Source organism: Taudactylus pleione, unplaced genomic scaffold (genome assembly GCF_031769625.1).
Source record: "Taudactylus pleione unplaced genomic scaffold, aTauple2 ptg001616l, whole genome shotgun sequence".
In the NCBI taxonomy this organism is placed as follows: Eukaryota; Metazoa; Chordata; class Amphibia; order Anura; family Myobatrachidae; genus Taudactylus; species Taudactylus pleione.
In genome coordinates this window covers 250789-265182 of record NW_028286013.1, presented here as the reverse complement: position 1 = coordinate 265182, position 14394 = coordinate 250789, and the positions used below count along the sequence as shown (strand labels likewise).

The following is a 14394-nucleotide window of genomic DNA, read 5'->3' as shown; positions in this document are numbered from 1 at the left end:
GAGCTTTTAGGAATTAAAGAAAAGAAGCCACCGTCGAATGTAAACATCGGAATGCTGCCATTGAATGGTAAAAACACAAACATCGGAAGAAAAACATCGACCATCGATGTCCTTTCCTCAGCAGCTCAGCTTGCCTCTTCTTCTCCCGCCCACTGGGGGAAGGTTCGTGCCTCAGGCTGCCGCCCAAGAAGAGGAGGAGGGACTGTGCTCGGTCACACTCAGCTCCCAGCTCTGTGTTCCTACTACAGCCGGACCTCTGAGTCACAGCTGCCGCTCCCCGGTCACCTCAGCAGCGCATTATGTAACCAGCCCGCTCACCTGCTCCGTCTCCTCATACAGCGCGCCAACCGCTGGGGGGAGGGGCTATTTATCTCCTCTGCCTCCTCCCTGCGCGCGCCAGCTCCTTTTCCCGCCGGCCCCACGCGCTGCAGCCTGACTGGCTGGAAGGTTCTAGTCACCGCCCGCCCCTCAGTGCTCTGATTCCCCCTTAGGCAGCCCTGGAGTGGGGCTATGGGGTGAGGGTCCTGTCCTCACTAGAAAAGTCATTGGAGGCATAGGCACACTATTGCCCCTGCCCTGGGGTATAACACATTCATTGTGCATCACCAGAAACAAACACTTGTTTATATACATAAGTATAAGGGTACTCCTAGGCTGTGGAGTACCACATCTGCTCCACCTTTATCATATGTGACACTGGTGTCTGCTCCACCTGTATGTATATGTAACACTGGAATCTAACCTACCTGTATGATGTTAATGAGGTACCATAGCTTGCTCTACCGGTATAATAATAGTTAATACCATTACCTGCTGCCAGACACAACAATGGCCGCTATATGCCTCTTCCTACTCTACTCTTCCCTAGTGGGACTGTCCCCCGGACGTTGCTCCTCTGATATATTTCTAGCTATGGCAACTAACTGCCCCGCCCTCCGCTCAATCCCCTCAGTGCGGTGATTGGCAGAAGCAAGTAGCCAATCAGGCGGCACACAGTAGGAAGAACGTCCTGTAACTAAGAAGCCACCTGCACCTGCCGCTCACAGCTTCATCACTAGAGTAACAAAAGTATAGTGTAATGATGTCCTCATGTACGGTGACCGGCGGCCATATTCTTATAGTCTACTAGTCACAGAGCAGAGGGGGCGGGGCCACAGGGGATCTAGCTGCCATTTTGTCATAGACATTCCTGACAACCGGAGCCAGGTAACGTGTCCTGTATATATTATATTATTATTATATAGGGGAGAGGGGACTGTACAGTGATATATGAGGGGGAATAACACAGCTCCCAGCACACACTGATATGTGGTATTATTATTATATAGGGGGAGAGGGGACTGTACAGTGATATATGAGGGGGGATAACACAGCTCCCAGCACACACTGGTATGTGGTATTATTAAATACGGGGAAAGGGGACTGTACAGTGATATATGAGGGGGGATAACACAGCTCCCAGCACACACTGATATGTGGTATTATTATTATATAGGGGAGAGGGGACTGTACAGTGATATATGAGGGGGAATAACAGAGCTCCCAGCACACACTGATATGTGGTGTTATTATTATATAGGGGGAGAGGACTGTACAGTGATATATGAGGGGGAATGACACAGCTCCCAGCACACACTGGTATGGGTATTATTCTATAGGGGAGAAGGGACTGTACAGTACACATCAATTATGCCATTTTCCTCCACTTTGCAATTTATCACTCCAAAAATAACATGTCATTATTGGGCAAGTTACACTATTTAAAAAATTCATATTGCCAAATAAGTCCTTAAGGAGGGTGTTCCATTGTTTCTTAACTAAGTCCTGACATTTTTACCTTTATATAGGTATTTTCCACAACTTTTTAACTGCTTAGGAGGTGATAGCTAATTCGCAAAAAATGTTATGTAGAATTCGCACCTGTGAAAAGCGCATTTAATAGGATTGCGCAAAAAGTATTTGTTAGCACCATAAGCCATTTTTCATGAAAAAGAAGCATATCGGGTCTAATTGAATTCTCCTCTTAATGTGATTGTGGACATGAAAATCTAAAATTTTCTGGAATGATATAACAAAAGGCAATAATAATAATTCTCTTTAATTCATCCCTTTGTAACAAAATGAAAGTTGAGCAATTTGAATAAAAGAGGTGTCTGGGAGGAACAAGGCGCCTGGGGCCTTGCCGTTTTATATTTCTGGATCTGAAATGCAGAGAATTGTTAGCTGGCTAATTCTAGCCCCCAGCCGCCATTTGTGGTGGTTTGTTCTTCAGCAACAAAGGATTGTGTGACTGCGTCTGAGGTACCTTATGTAGCTGGATCTGAGAAACACTGACCAGATCTCCATAGCTCGGGGAGGAGGGCTTACTGGTGACATGGTGTTTCCTACCTGAGTATGTGACTTGTACTCTGATATTTATTGTATATAATATTGATATTCCTATATAATTCAGCTGTAAGGAACCAGAGAGTCCATACTAAACTTCCCGTGAGAGTCCTGTATAAATCATTGAGGATGGACAAGGACAAGAGTCACATGACTGAGAGAATAATAGATCTCACACTGGAGATCATCTACCTGCTGACTGGGGAGGTGAGGTGGTCTAGGAATGTCACAGTGACCTCACTTATATCTATAGTAATAATACAGGGACATGACTGGGGAGGTGAGGGGATCTGGGAGTGCCACAGTGACATCACTTATATCTATAGTAATAATACAGGGACATGACTGGGGAGGTGAGGGGATCTGGGAGTGCCACAGTGACATCACTTATATCTATAGTAATAATACAGGGACATGACTGGGGAGGTGAGGGGATCTGGGTGTGTCACAGTGACATCACTTATATCTATAGTAATAATACAGGGACATGACTGGGGATGTGAGAGGATCTGGGGGTGTCACAGTGACATCACTTATATCTATAGTAATAATACAGGGACATGACTGGGGAGGTGAGGGGATCTGGTAGTGTCACAGTGACATCACTTATATCTATAGTAATAATACAGGGACATGACTGGGGAGGAAAGAGGACCTGGGAGTGTCACAGTGACATCACTTTTACCTATATTAATAATACAGGGACATGACTGGGGAGGTAAGGGGATCTGGGGGTGTTACAGTGACATCACTTTTACCTATATTAATACTACAGGGACATGACTGGGGAGGTGAGGGGATCTGGGAGTGTCAGTGACATCACATATCTATATTAATAATACAGGGACATGACTTGAGAGTTGAGGGGATCTGTGAGTGTCACAGTGACATCACTTATATCAATAGTAATAATACAGGGACATGACTGGGGAGATGGGATCTGGGAGTGTCAGTGACATCACTTATATCTATAGTAATAATACAGGGACATGACTGGGGAGGTGAGGGGATCTGGGAGTGTCACAGTGACATCACTTATATCTATAGTAATAATACAGGGACATGACTGGGGAGGTGAGGGGATCTGGGAGTGTCACAGTGACATCACTTATATCTATAGTAATAATACAGGGACATGACTGGGGAGGTGAGAGAGTCTGGGATTGTCACAGTGACATCACTTATATCTATAGTAATAATACAGGGACATGACTGGGGAGGTGAGGGGATGTGGGAGTGTCACAGTGACATCACTTATATCTATAGTAATAATACAGGGACATGACTGGGGAGGTGAGGGGATCTGGGAGTGTCACAGTGACATCACTTATATCTATAGTAATAATACAGGGACATGACTGGGGAGGTGAGAGAGTCTGGGAGTGTCACAGTGACATCGCTTATATCTATAGTAATAATACAGGGACATGACTGGGGAGGTGAGAGAGTCTGGGAGTGTCACTGTGACATCATTTATATCTATAGTTGTAAGACAGGGACATGACTGCGGAGTTGAAGGGATCTTGGAGTGTCACAGTGATGTCACATCCATTGTCACAGTGATGTCACATCTATAGTAATAATACAGAGAGATATAGTATCAGTGCCTCAGTACTCACAGGAGCTGGGATATATCACATTGCTCACGGCATCTTGTTTTGTTTCTTTTCTATCACTGAAATCAAGATGGCAGGAGATGTGCTATATTCTGTCCACTTTCCTATATATAGTATACAGTTACAGAATAAAAGGAGTATTCAATATGAAACGTTAACTTCACTGTCGAAGTTAACGTTTCATATCGGAGTTTTTCCCTGCATTAAAGTATCAGGCGCGCTCCCGCCTATCCCCGTATTCAATATAAAATTAACGAAAGCGGGAGCCTCCGAAGTTGGATTTGCGTAAAGTTACGAATTTTTCCTTAAAATAATTGTAAGATCCCCCTAAAGTTGTAAAAACATGGGGGATCACTATGGGTACCCCCGTTTTAGCCTTTAAATGAAAGTCGGGGATTTAAATAGCCGCAGCAGGTTTTTTTTTCCCGGCATTGAAGAAGTGATGCAGAAGAGCACTTAGGTTATTTTTTTTCGTTTTTTTAAGTGGTCCCATCAAATTTGGGGTACATGAAAATGGGTACTAGCATATTTTGATGTCCCTAAAGTTAGTTTTTAAAAATTCTGCAATTGTGCACCTGCCGCTAATAATCTATTCTAGAATACACGTGCCACTAATAGCCTATTCTAGAAAACACCTGCCGCTAATAGCCTATTCTAGAAAACATCTGCCGCTAATAATCTATTCTAGAATACACGTGCCACTAATAGCCTATTCTAGAAAACATCTGCCGCTAATAATCTATTCTAGAAAACATCTGCCGCTAATAATCTATTATAGAATACACCTGCCGCATACTTACAGAATAGCCCTGAACCTATTTCCCTATTGTTAAACAATTTTTTCCCATTTTTTTTTTTTCACCCCAATTTTTAAACTCATTTTTTGGGGTGTCCCTATTTTTATTTTAAACTTTTTTTGACACAGCTCTTTTTTAAATGTCATTCCCAGGGGTGCAGGCTATTTTTTTTAAGCCTGCACCCCTAAACCCCAATTCTGCACTTTTTTCGACACCTATTCAATGGTGAAAAGTTATCGCCGTTTTTTATCAAAGACTTTTAAAAACTGCGATAAGTCTTTGAAATTGAATACGGTGTAAAAGTAAAACCTGCGATAATGACATCATACCTCCGATATTAACGCAAAAACGATGTTTTCGCTCCCATATTGAATACCCCTGTAAATGTTTTATTTGTAAGACTGACCTTTCTTGCATATTGTGCACTGATGACAATAAACTGCTACATGAGTATAATTTTACCCTTTTATTGATATCTCTCCCAATACACAGGATTACACAGTAGTGAAGAAGACATCCGGTGAGTGTGAGACTCCCAGCAGCCGTCCCCATATGTCAGGAGGACTGAGCAGGACCCAGAGCCACATCACGGTGCCTCCACCTCACTCACTGATACATGAGAGACACAATGACCAGAAGATCCTGGAACTCACCAACAAGATCATTCAGCTGCTGACTGGAGAGGTGACTGCTGGGAATGGGACACTATACAGTAACACCAGGGGAAGTGTCTGGGTGATGACTGGAGAGGTGACTGCTGGGAATGGGACATTATACAGTAACACCAGGGGAAGTGTCTGGGTGATGACTGGAGAGGTGACTGCTGGGAATGGGACATTATACAGTAACACCAGGGAATGTGTCTGGGTGATGACTGGGGAGGTGACTGCTGGGAATGGGACATTATACAGTAACACCAGGGGATGTGTCTGGGTGATGACTGGAGAGGTGACTGCTGGGAATGGGACATTATACAGTAACACCAGGGGATGTGTCTGGGTGATTACTGGAGAGGTAACTGCTGGGAATGGGACATTATACAGTAACACCAGGGGATGTGTCTGGGTGATGACTGGAGAGGTGACTGCTGGGAATACGGTGACTGCTGGGAATACGGTAACACCAGGGGATGTGTCTGGGTGATGACTGTACCATTGTGTGTGTCAGGTTCCTATAAGTTGTCAGGATGTCACTGTCTATGTCTCCGTGCAGGAGGGGGAGCATATAGAGGAACACAGGGGTCTGTACAAGGATGTAATGATGGAGAATCACCGGCCTCTCGCATCACTGGGTAAGAGGAGACCGTCATTTATTTTCTACTTCAGGGTCCATAGGGTATCCAAAGGATACCTTGGGGTATAGGTGATGACGTCAGGCATCCGGCACCATAGAGTTAAGTTTTCAGTCCTCCCAGGATGCACTAGGGTCCCCCTCCTATACCCCGCCCAAGAGCCAAGGCATCTCAGTTTAGTTTGGTGCCCGGCCGGAGTCGGGTGCACCTGTTGGAGTGGGGGCTAAGAAGAGTCCCTGAAGTTTTCTTCAAGCAGCTGTGGCTGCACATCTGGAAGTACAGCATGGACAGTCAGTCCTGACGTCCATGCTGTCTTCCCTACACCCCCGCCGGTACCAGAACGCCGATACCGATCCGGGGATGCTGGTAAGCATCTGGGGTCACAGCTAGCGGTGACCCCAGATGTTCAGCACCATGGCCGGAATCAAGGGGGACCCCAAGGTAAGCAGCGGGGTCCCGCGGTGGCTCCCTGGGGACTGGCTGCAGCGTGGAGCCAGGTATATAACCTGCGCTTCCACTACCCCCTGGGACAGCAGACCGCAGCAGAGCGGTAGCGCTGCGGCGTCCCGGGGGTTAAATGCATGCCAGGGGAGCGCGCCTTCCCTGTCTCACAGCCGGCGCCTCCTCCGCTGCACACAGCCCTCTCTGCACACGCCGACTGGCCCTGTGGCAGCGCTCCTCCCCCAGGCCAGCCTCCTCTAAGCTCCTCGGCGGCCATCTTCACAACCGCATGGTGAACGCTGCTGGAAGCCTGGAATCAGAGGCATCGTGGTCTGGGTCCCCCCGCATACCTCTCCTCCGATTTGGTACAGGTCTGTGTATGCAGCGCTATTGTCCTACCAGACTCTGTGTCTAGGTAGTTGAGAATAAGAGCTGATAGTGCAGGAATTGATTTTTCTTTGCATTGTATGTGACTGTGCTAGCGCTGCTGCCTGTACTTTTCTTCTATTACTGTCAGCCTTATTACTGTCCCTGTCTTTCTGCTAAAGCCCTTGTGGTGCGGTGCTGCAGGGTGGTCTCTCACTATACGAACAGGTATTGTTGAGAGGGGTCACATATTTACCATTATGTCTGAGAGTGATTTCCCTGTACAGCTTCGGTGTGCTACGTGCAAGGCACCTATAGCGGAGGGGGAGGGTAGCGCGGAAGGTCTATGCCGTCCGTGTTATTTATTGGCGCGACCTATTACGGTCACAGCACCGGTACAGGAGCCGCCCTGGGCTTGTTTCGCCAAGGCGCTTACAACCCTCGTGGGCCAGTTAGCTCCGCAGCCTCCATTCACTCAGATGGGATTGTCCCAGCAGTCAGTGGTGTCGTCACCCATGCAGGGTTTCCCGAGACAATTAATGGTACCCCACGGTCTCCTTATTTCCCCTCCTCAGGTCTCTCATGAGCCTGCGTGGGTTAATTCGTTAACAAGCTCTGTACAGCAGTTGTCAGACGTGTTGCAGGGGGAGTCTGTGATGCGGCCCCATAAGCGGCCGGTGGCGTCTCAGTCCGCTCCTTATGAGGATGACGATGGGACGTCCGATGATGGGGAGATTCTGGATCTTTCTGACCAGGAACCTCCCCGTCCTAAAGAGTCGGACGCTAAGTCTAAGGTGTATATACCTGGCCTTATTCGTGCAGTCCGGACTGCTTTAGTTATTGAGGATGAGGAACCTCCGGTATCTAAGTCCAAATACGCCTTTTTCAAGGAGGTTAAAGGAGATGCCACAGTGTTTCCTCTTTCGGGACAATTAGTTGACCACCTAGAGGAAGCGTGGAAACAGCCAGGCAAACGATATCAGCCTCAAATGCGTTTAGCAGTGGCATATCCGTTTGCGGACAATTATTTTGCTAAGTGGGAATCACCTCCACAGGTGGATTCTCATGTGACACGCCTTGTCCGTAGTGCCATGTTACCCATGCCATCCATGTCCTCCCTTAAGGATGCTACGGACCGCAAGGTAGAGATCTGCCTGAAGTCCGTCTATTCCCTTGCAGGGGGGGCAGCACGGCCAGCTATGGCCATTTGCTGGGTCGCCAGAGCTATGGAGCGCTGGGCTGATAAGTTGGAGGCGTCCTTCGATCCCGACTGTTCGGCTGAGCAGGCAGAGTTGATAGGCAATCTCCGGGATTCGGCCACTTATATCAACGAAGCGGTCTTAGATATTAGTACCCTGGCGTCTCGAATTTCTTCGGCAGCGGTGGCTGCTCGTCGCACTTTGTGGTTGCGATCCTGGAAGGCGGATGCTGATTCCAAAAAGGGTTTGGAGGCATTGCCTTTTAACGGAGAGGTTCTCTTTGGTCCGGACCTGGACAAGATTATAGCCACGCTGGCGGCAGCTAAATCAGCATGTCTCCAGTCGGCTGCTGTTCCTTCTGGTTCAGGTACATCGTCCTTTCGGCCTTACAGGGCCCAGGGTAGGCCCTATAAGGCCAGTCTTTTCCCCGTCAGGCTGGCCCCAAAAAATCGTCCAAGCCCCGGAAGCAGGCCTGGAGTACCAGACGTCCGGCCCCTAAGCCAGATGACAAGCCTGCGGCCTGACGGTCCGGGCCTCCCTTTGGGGGATCCCAAAGTGGGAGGCCGTCTGCTGCAGTTCGCCCTGTGTTGGTCGGTCACCACGACAGACACTTGGGTTCTCGAGGTGGTCTCACACGGGTATGCCCTCTCCTTCCGGCACAGACCCCCTGCTCGATTCTTCACCACGGGTCTACCATCAGACCGGAACAAAGCCACGGAGCTGCGGAAGGTTTTGCACGCTATGCTCCAGGCTGGAGTTATAGTGCCTATTATCCCAGAGGGGCCAGGGTTTCTATTCCAATCTCTTTTTGGTGCAGAAACCCAATGGGTCATTTTGTCCGATTCTCAACCCCAAAGCTCTCAACAAATCTTTGCGGGTACCGAAGTTTCGGATGGAGACCCTACGGTCCATCATTCTGGCGCTGGAACCTGGGGACTACATGGTGTCATTGGACATACAGGACGCTTACCTGCATGTCCCTATTCTTTTGCGCCATCAGCAGTTCCTCAGGTTTGCAATCCGCAGCGACCACTTCCAGTTCCGGGCGTTATCTTTTGGCCTGGCGACAGCACCACGTGTTTTCACCAAGGTGATGGCGGTCATGGCAGCTTCCCTGCGGCTGCAGGGGGTCCGCATGTTGCCGTACTTGGACGACCTTCTCTTAGTGGCAGGATCTCCGGAGCTCCTTCTCCGACACTTGGACCTGACCATTACACTACTGCAACGACACGGCTGGTTGATAAACTGGCAGAAGTCCACCCTGATCCCGTCTCAGCGGATTCTGCACCTTGGAGCCTTATTGGACTCGGGACAGCAAAGGATCTTTGTGACGGGGGAAAAGATCGCTGCCTTACAGTCGAGGGTACGCATTTGTCTGCAGAGCCGCCGGGTGTCTCTGCACTCGGCGATGAGGTTACTGGGCTCCATGGTGTTGGTATTCGACATGGTGGAATATGCCCAGTTTCACTCAAGACCTCTGCAGCACCTGATCCTGTCCAAATGGAATGGACTGCCTCAGTCTCTGAAATTCCAGTCGATAGTGCTCACTCCGGAGGTTCGCCTGTCCCTTGCCTGGTGGTTGCAGACGACCCATCTCAACAGGGGTCGTCCGTTCTGGGTGGCGAATTGGGTCCTATTGACAACGGACGCCAGTCTTCGGGGCTGGGGAGCAGTTTCGGGTCCACAGTTGTTCCAGGGCAGGTGGACTCCGGCGGAAGCGGATCTTCCAATAACCATCTTGGAACTCCGAGCGGTTTTCAATGCTCTCCAGCAGGCACATCGGGTTCTCCAGGGTCGCCCAGTGCAGGTCCAGTCGGACAACGCTACCACCGTGGCCTACATAAACCGGCAAGGAGGAACCCGAAGTCGGGCGGCTCTCGTAGAGGTGTCTATCCTGGTATGGGGGGAGCGCAATCTTCCGGCCATATCAGCGGTCTTCATCCCGGGAGTGCTAAACTGGGAGGCCGACTTTCTCAGTCGCCAGGACGTTCATCCGGGGGAGTGGTCCCTGCACCCGGACGTTTTTCAACTGCTGGTGGACAGGTGGGGTCTTCCGGAGATCGACCTCATGGCGTCCCGGCACAACAACAAGTTGCCGGTGTACGGGTCTCGCACAAGAGACGAAGGGGCGTCTCTGGTGGATGCTCTGACCGTCCGGTGGACGTTCCGGTTTGCTTATCTCTTTCCTCCGGTTTCCCTTCTTCCACGGGTAATCCGGAAATTCAAACAGGAAGGAGGGACGCTTCTGTTGATAGCTCCCGCATGGCCCAGACGGCACTGGTTCTCAGATCTTCAGGGTCTGTCCGTGGACAGTCCTCTGCGGTTGCTGCTACGTCCGGACCTTCTGTCACAGGGTCCTTGTCGTCACCCGGACCTGACTCTGCTGTCTTTGACGGCGTGGCTGTTGAGACGGCCATGTTTAGGTCCAGGGGGTTTTCCAGCTCTGTAGTGCGGACCATGCTAAGAGCTCGGAAACCGTCTTCCGCGAGAATATACCATCGCGTGTGGCATACGTTCTTCCAGTGGTGTCGACCGAGAGGTTATGCACAACGGGAGTTTCGTCTGTCTCGGGTACTCGCTTTCCTACAGGCGGGACTGGACCATGGGCTTCGCCTTGCTTCTTTGAAGGTGCAGGTTTCTGCCCTGTCTGTCTGGTTTCACCGTAGGATTGCTGCAATCCCAGATGTACGCACCTTTATGCAGGGCGTTCTGCGTATTCAGCCGCCTTTTGTTCCACCTGTGGCGCCTTGGGACTTGATTGTGGTCCTGAGGGCTCTCCAAGGACCGCCGTTTGAACCACTGGGCTCAGTGGATCTTAAATGGCTAACAGCTAAGACTGTTTTCCTTCTGGCCATAGCTTCGGCCAGACGTGTTTCTGATTTAGGGGCTCTCTCTTGTAGACCCCCTTTCTTGATTTTTCATGGGAACAGGGCAGTGCTGCGCAATCGTCCTGAATTTCTTCCCAAAGTTGTTTCCCAGTTTCATATTAACGAGGAAATAGTTGTTCCGGCCTTTAACTCACCTGGCCTTTCAGTGGGTGAGGCCACTTTGGATGTTGTGCGGGCCTTAAGGACTTATGTTGACCGCACTTCTTCGTTTAGGAAGTCGGACGACTTGTTTGTCCTCTATGGCTTCCGTAAAAAGGGTTGGCCTGCTTCAAAGCAAACTTTGGCAGCCTGGAGCCGTATGGCTATTTCTGAAGCTTATCTTCATGTAGGCCTGCCGGTTCCTCCTTCTGTGAAGGCTCATTCCACTAGGTCTGTGGGTCCTTCGTGGGCAGCTCGACGTGGTGCCTCTGCAGTCCAGATCTGCAAGGCTGCTACGTGGTCCTCTGTCCATACCTTCGTGAGGTATTACAGGTTTGACACCTTCGCCTCTCAGGATGCTTCCTTCGGGCGGCGGATTCTCCTTTCAGCACAGGAGCGTCCCCACCCTTAAAGGATACTGCTTTGGGACATCCCCAAGGTATCCTGTGGATACCCTATGGACTCTGAAGTAGAAAATATGAGATATGGTAAGAAATTACCCTTGTTATCTCTATTTCTACGAAGTCCATAGGGTTCCACAGGACTCCCGCCCTGTCGCACCTGTGCTGCAGATGGGCTTTGCTCTGATCACCGGTTTTTCCGTCTCCCTTTAGTGAGAATGTGATTCTTGTGTGTATCCAGATCTTTGTTCTCTCTCTTCCTTCTCCTCCTCCGGCCTATGGCTTGGTAACTAACTGAGATGCCTTGGCTCGGGGGTGGGGTATAGGAGGGGGACCCTAGTGCATCCTGGGAGGACTGAAAACTTAACTCTATGGTGCCCGATGCCTGACGTCATCACCTATACCCCAAGGTATCCTGTGGAACCCTATGGACTTCGTAGAAATAGAGATAACAAGGGTAAGTTCTTACCATATCTCATATTATACAGGGGAGAGCAGGTATGGGGGCCCCCTATATATACACATCACCTGATAATCACATATATACAATGTACTCAGTCACTGTGTGTCTCCTACAGATGGATCCAGTAACAGAAATACCCCAGAGAGATGTCCCCGTCCTCTTTATTCACAGGAGTGTACAGATCAGAATCACAGGACCCCACAGGGGCATCAGGTAGGTGGGATTTAGGGTCTTCTCGCCAATATACCAAAGTGACTGTCACTATATGGTCTGTATAGAAACTGTGTGTATTATTAACTAGAATTCTTTTACTTAATGTGAATTAATTAAATCTGACATTTTTTAACTGTTTTCTTGTTTTGTGGGTAACAGGGTGAAAGTCTGGCTAATATAAAGGTAGAAGATATAGAGGGAGAAGAAGAGACATCTGTGACTGATATAAAGGCAGAAGATATAGAGGGAGAAGAAGAGACGTATGTGACTGATATGAAGGCAGAAGATATAGAGGGAGTAGAAGAGACGTATGTGACTGATATAAAGGCAGAAAATATAGAGGGAGAAGAAGAGACATATGTGACTGATTTAAAGGCAGAAGATACAGAGGGAGGAGAAGAGAAGTATGTGACTGATATGAAGGCAGAATATATAGAGGGAGAAGAAGAGACGTTTATATGGGGTGATCAGCAGTGTAAGGATGAGGAAATCCCTACAGATAATAGCACAGGTGAGGAAAAACACTTATTACAGAAAACTGTCACATATTTTCCTTGCTCAATCACTACAACAATTTCTTATCCTACACCCTCCTCTGTCAGTACAAACTATTAAGGAATATGTATCTGCCCAGTTGCGGAGTCAAAAGCAATCAGCCCCTTTTATGCTCCTGCTCTCCCCCCTCACATCATGTCACTGTGTGTTACCAGCCCAGAGATCTGACCAGTCTCCTCCCCACACTCTCTGGTGTATCTTATATATCAGGAACCATCAGCCCCTATTATACTCCTGCTCTCCTCCACACATCATGTCACTGTTACCAGCCCAGAGATATGACCAGTCTCCTCCCCACACTCTCTTGTGTATCTCATACATCAGGAGCCATCAGCCCCTATTATACTCCTGCTCTCCTCCTCACATCATGTCACTGTGTGTTACCAGCCCAGAGATCTGACCAGTCTCCTCCCCACACTCTCTGGTGTATCTCATACATCAGGAGCCATCAGCCCCTATTATATTCCTGCTCTCCCCCTCACATCATGTCACTGTGTGTTACCAGCCCAGAGATCTGACCAGTCTCCTCCCCACACTCTCTGGTGTATCTCATACATCAGGAGCCATCAGCCCCTATTATACTCCTGCTCTCCCCCTCACATCATGTCACTGTGTGTTACCAGCCCAGAGATCTGACCAGTCTCCTCCCCACACTCTCTGGTGTATCTCATACATCAGGAGCCATCAGCCCCTATATACTCCTGTTATCTATCATTTACACATTTTAGAAGTCAACACTTTATTGTGTGTTATGGTAGTAATACAATACAGTACATCCCACTAAGTGGTACCTAAAGCAGTCGCCATGTTGATCACCAGTCCCTTTGATCAGATGTTACCCACACAGTGTACCTTGGACAGGGCAGCAGCCCACACCTCAAGTGCTGACGGATATCAGTCACTGCAATCACCTCCTGTATGTCCATCCAGTGAAACAGCTATCAGGTGCAATGTTCTGCAGAATTATGAGGGGATCCCTAGTCCAGCAGCCTAAAACCGCCAAGGCCGGGACTTCTTCCCACTGTACCATCCTGTAATACTGTCCTGCTGGAATGAGACAAAGCTCCGCTCTCCAATATCTCCTTGTAGGAGCCTAAACTCCGCACCCCAGAGGACGGTACACAGTACTGAGCCCCAACCCCCTCCTGTCCTTTCCTTGTAATACAGCTCAGGGCCCACAATGTAGGGGTACACCCCTGTGCAGGTAACTCATTAGTGTGTGTCCTGGTATTGGGTATCCCTGCAGGGGGGCTTGGTGTGATGTACACTCCCCCTGATTACTAGTTACCCCCTGTGGTGTGAGTGCCTTAGTCTCTGAGAGTTACTAGGATAGAACAATGGGACTCAGATACCTTTCATATGTCACCTGATAATGATAATGTAACATATACACAACATGACAGCCTAATTGTACACATTACTACTCTACACCCCCTTATGTGCTGTCTATACCCCTCACCCACAGTATATGCTGCACATTACTACTATACACCCCATTATGTGCTGTCTATACCCCTCACCCACAGCATAAGCTGCACATTACTACTATACACCCCTTATGTGCTGTCTATACCTTTCACCCACAGTATATGCTGTACATTACTACTATACACCCCCTTATGTGCTGTCTATACCCCTCAC

At 48.9% G+C, this 14394-nt stretch overlaps 1 protein-coding gene across 1 annotated transcript in view; it reads left to right on the top strand.

Annotated features, from left to right (window-relative positions):
* The window catches only part of LOC148442105 (uncharacterized), a 252714-nt gene that overhangs the window by 45154 nt on the left and 193166 nt on the right, over positions 1-14394 (top strand). The window contains exons 6-10 of the mRNA XM_088464229.1: positions 1195-1206; positions 5291-5482; positions 6011-6089; positions 12101-12198; positions 12358-12709. Coding sequence (XP_088320355.1) covers positions 1195-1206; positions 5291-5482; positions 6011-6089; positions 12101-12198; positions 12358-12709 — 733 coding nt within the window. The remainder of the gene's footprint in view (positions 1-1194; positions 1207-5290; positions 5483-6010; positions 6090-12100; positions 12199-12357; positions 12710-14394) is intronic.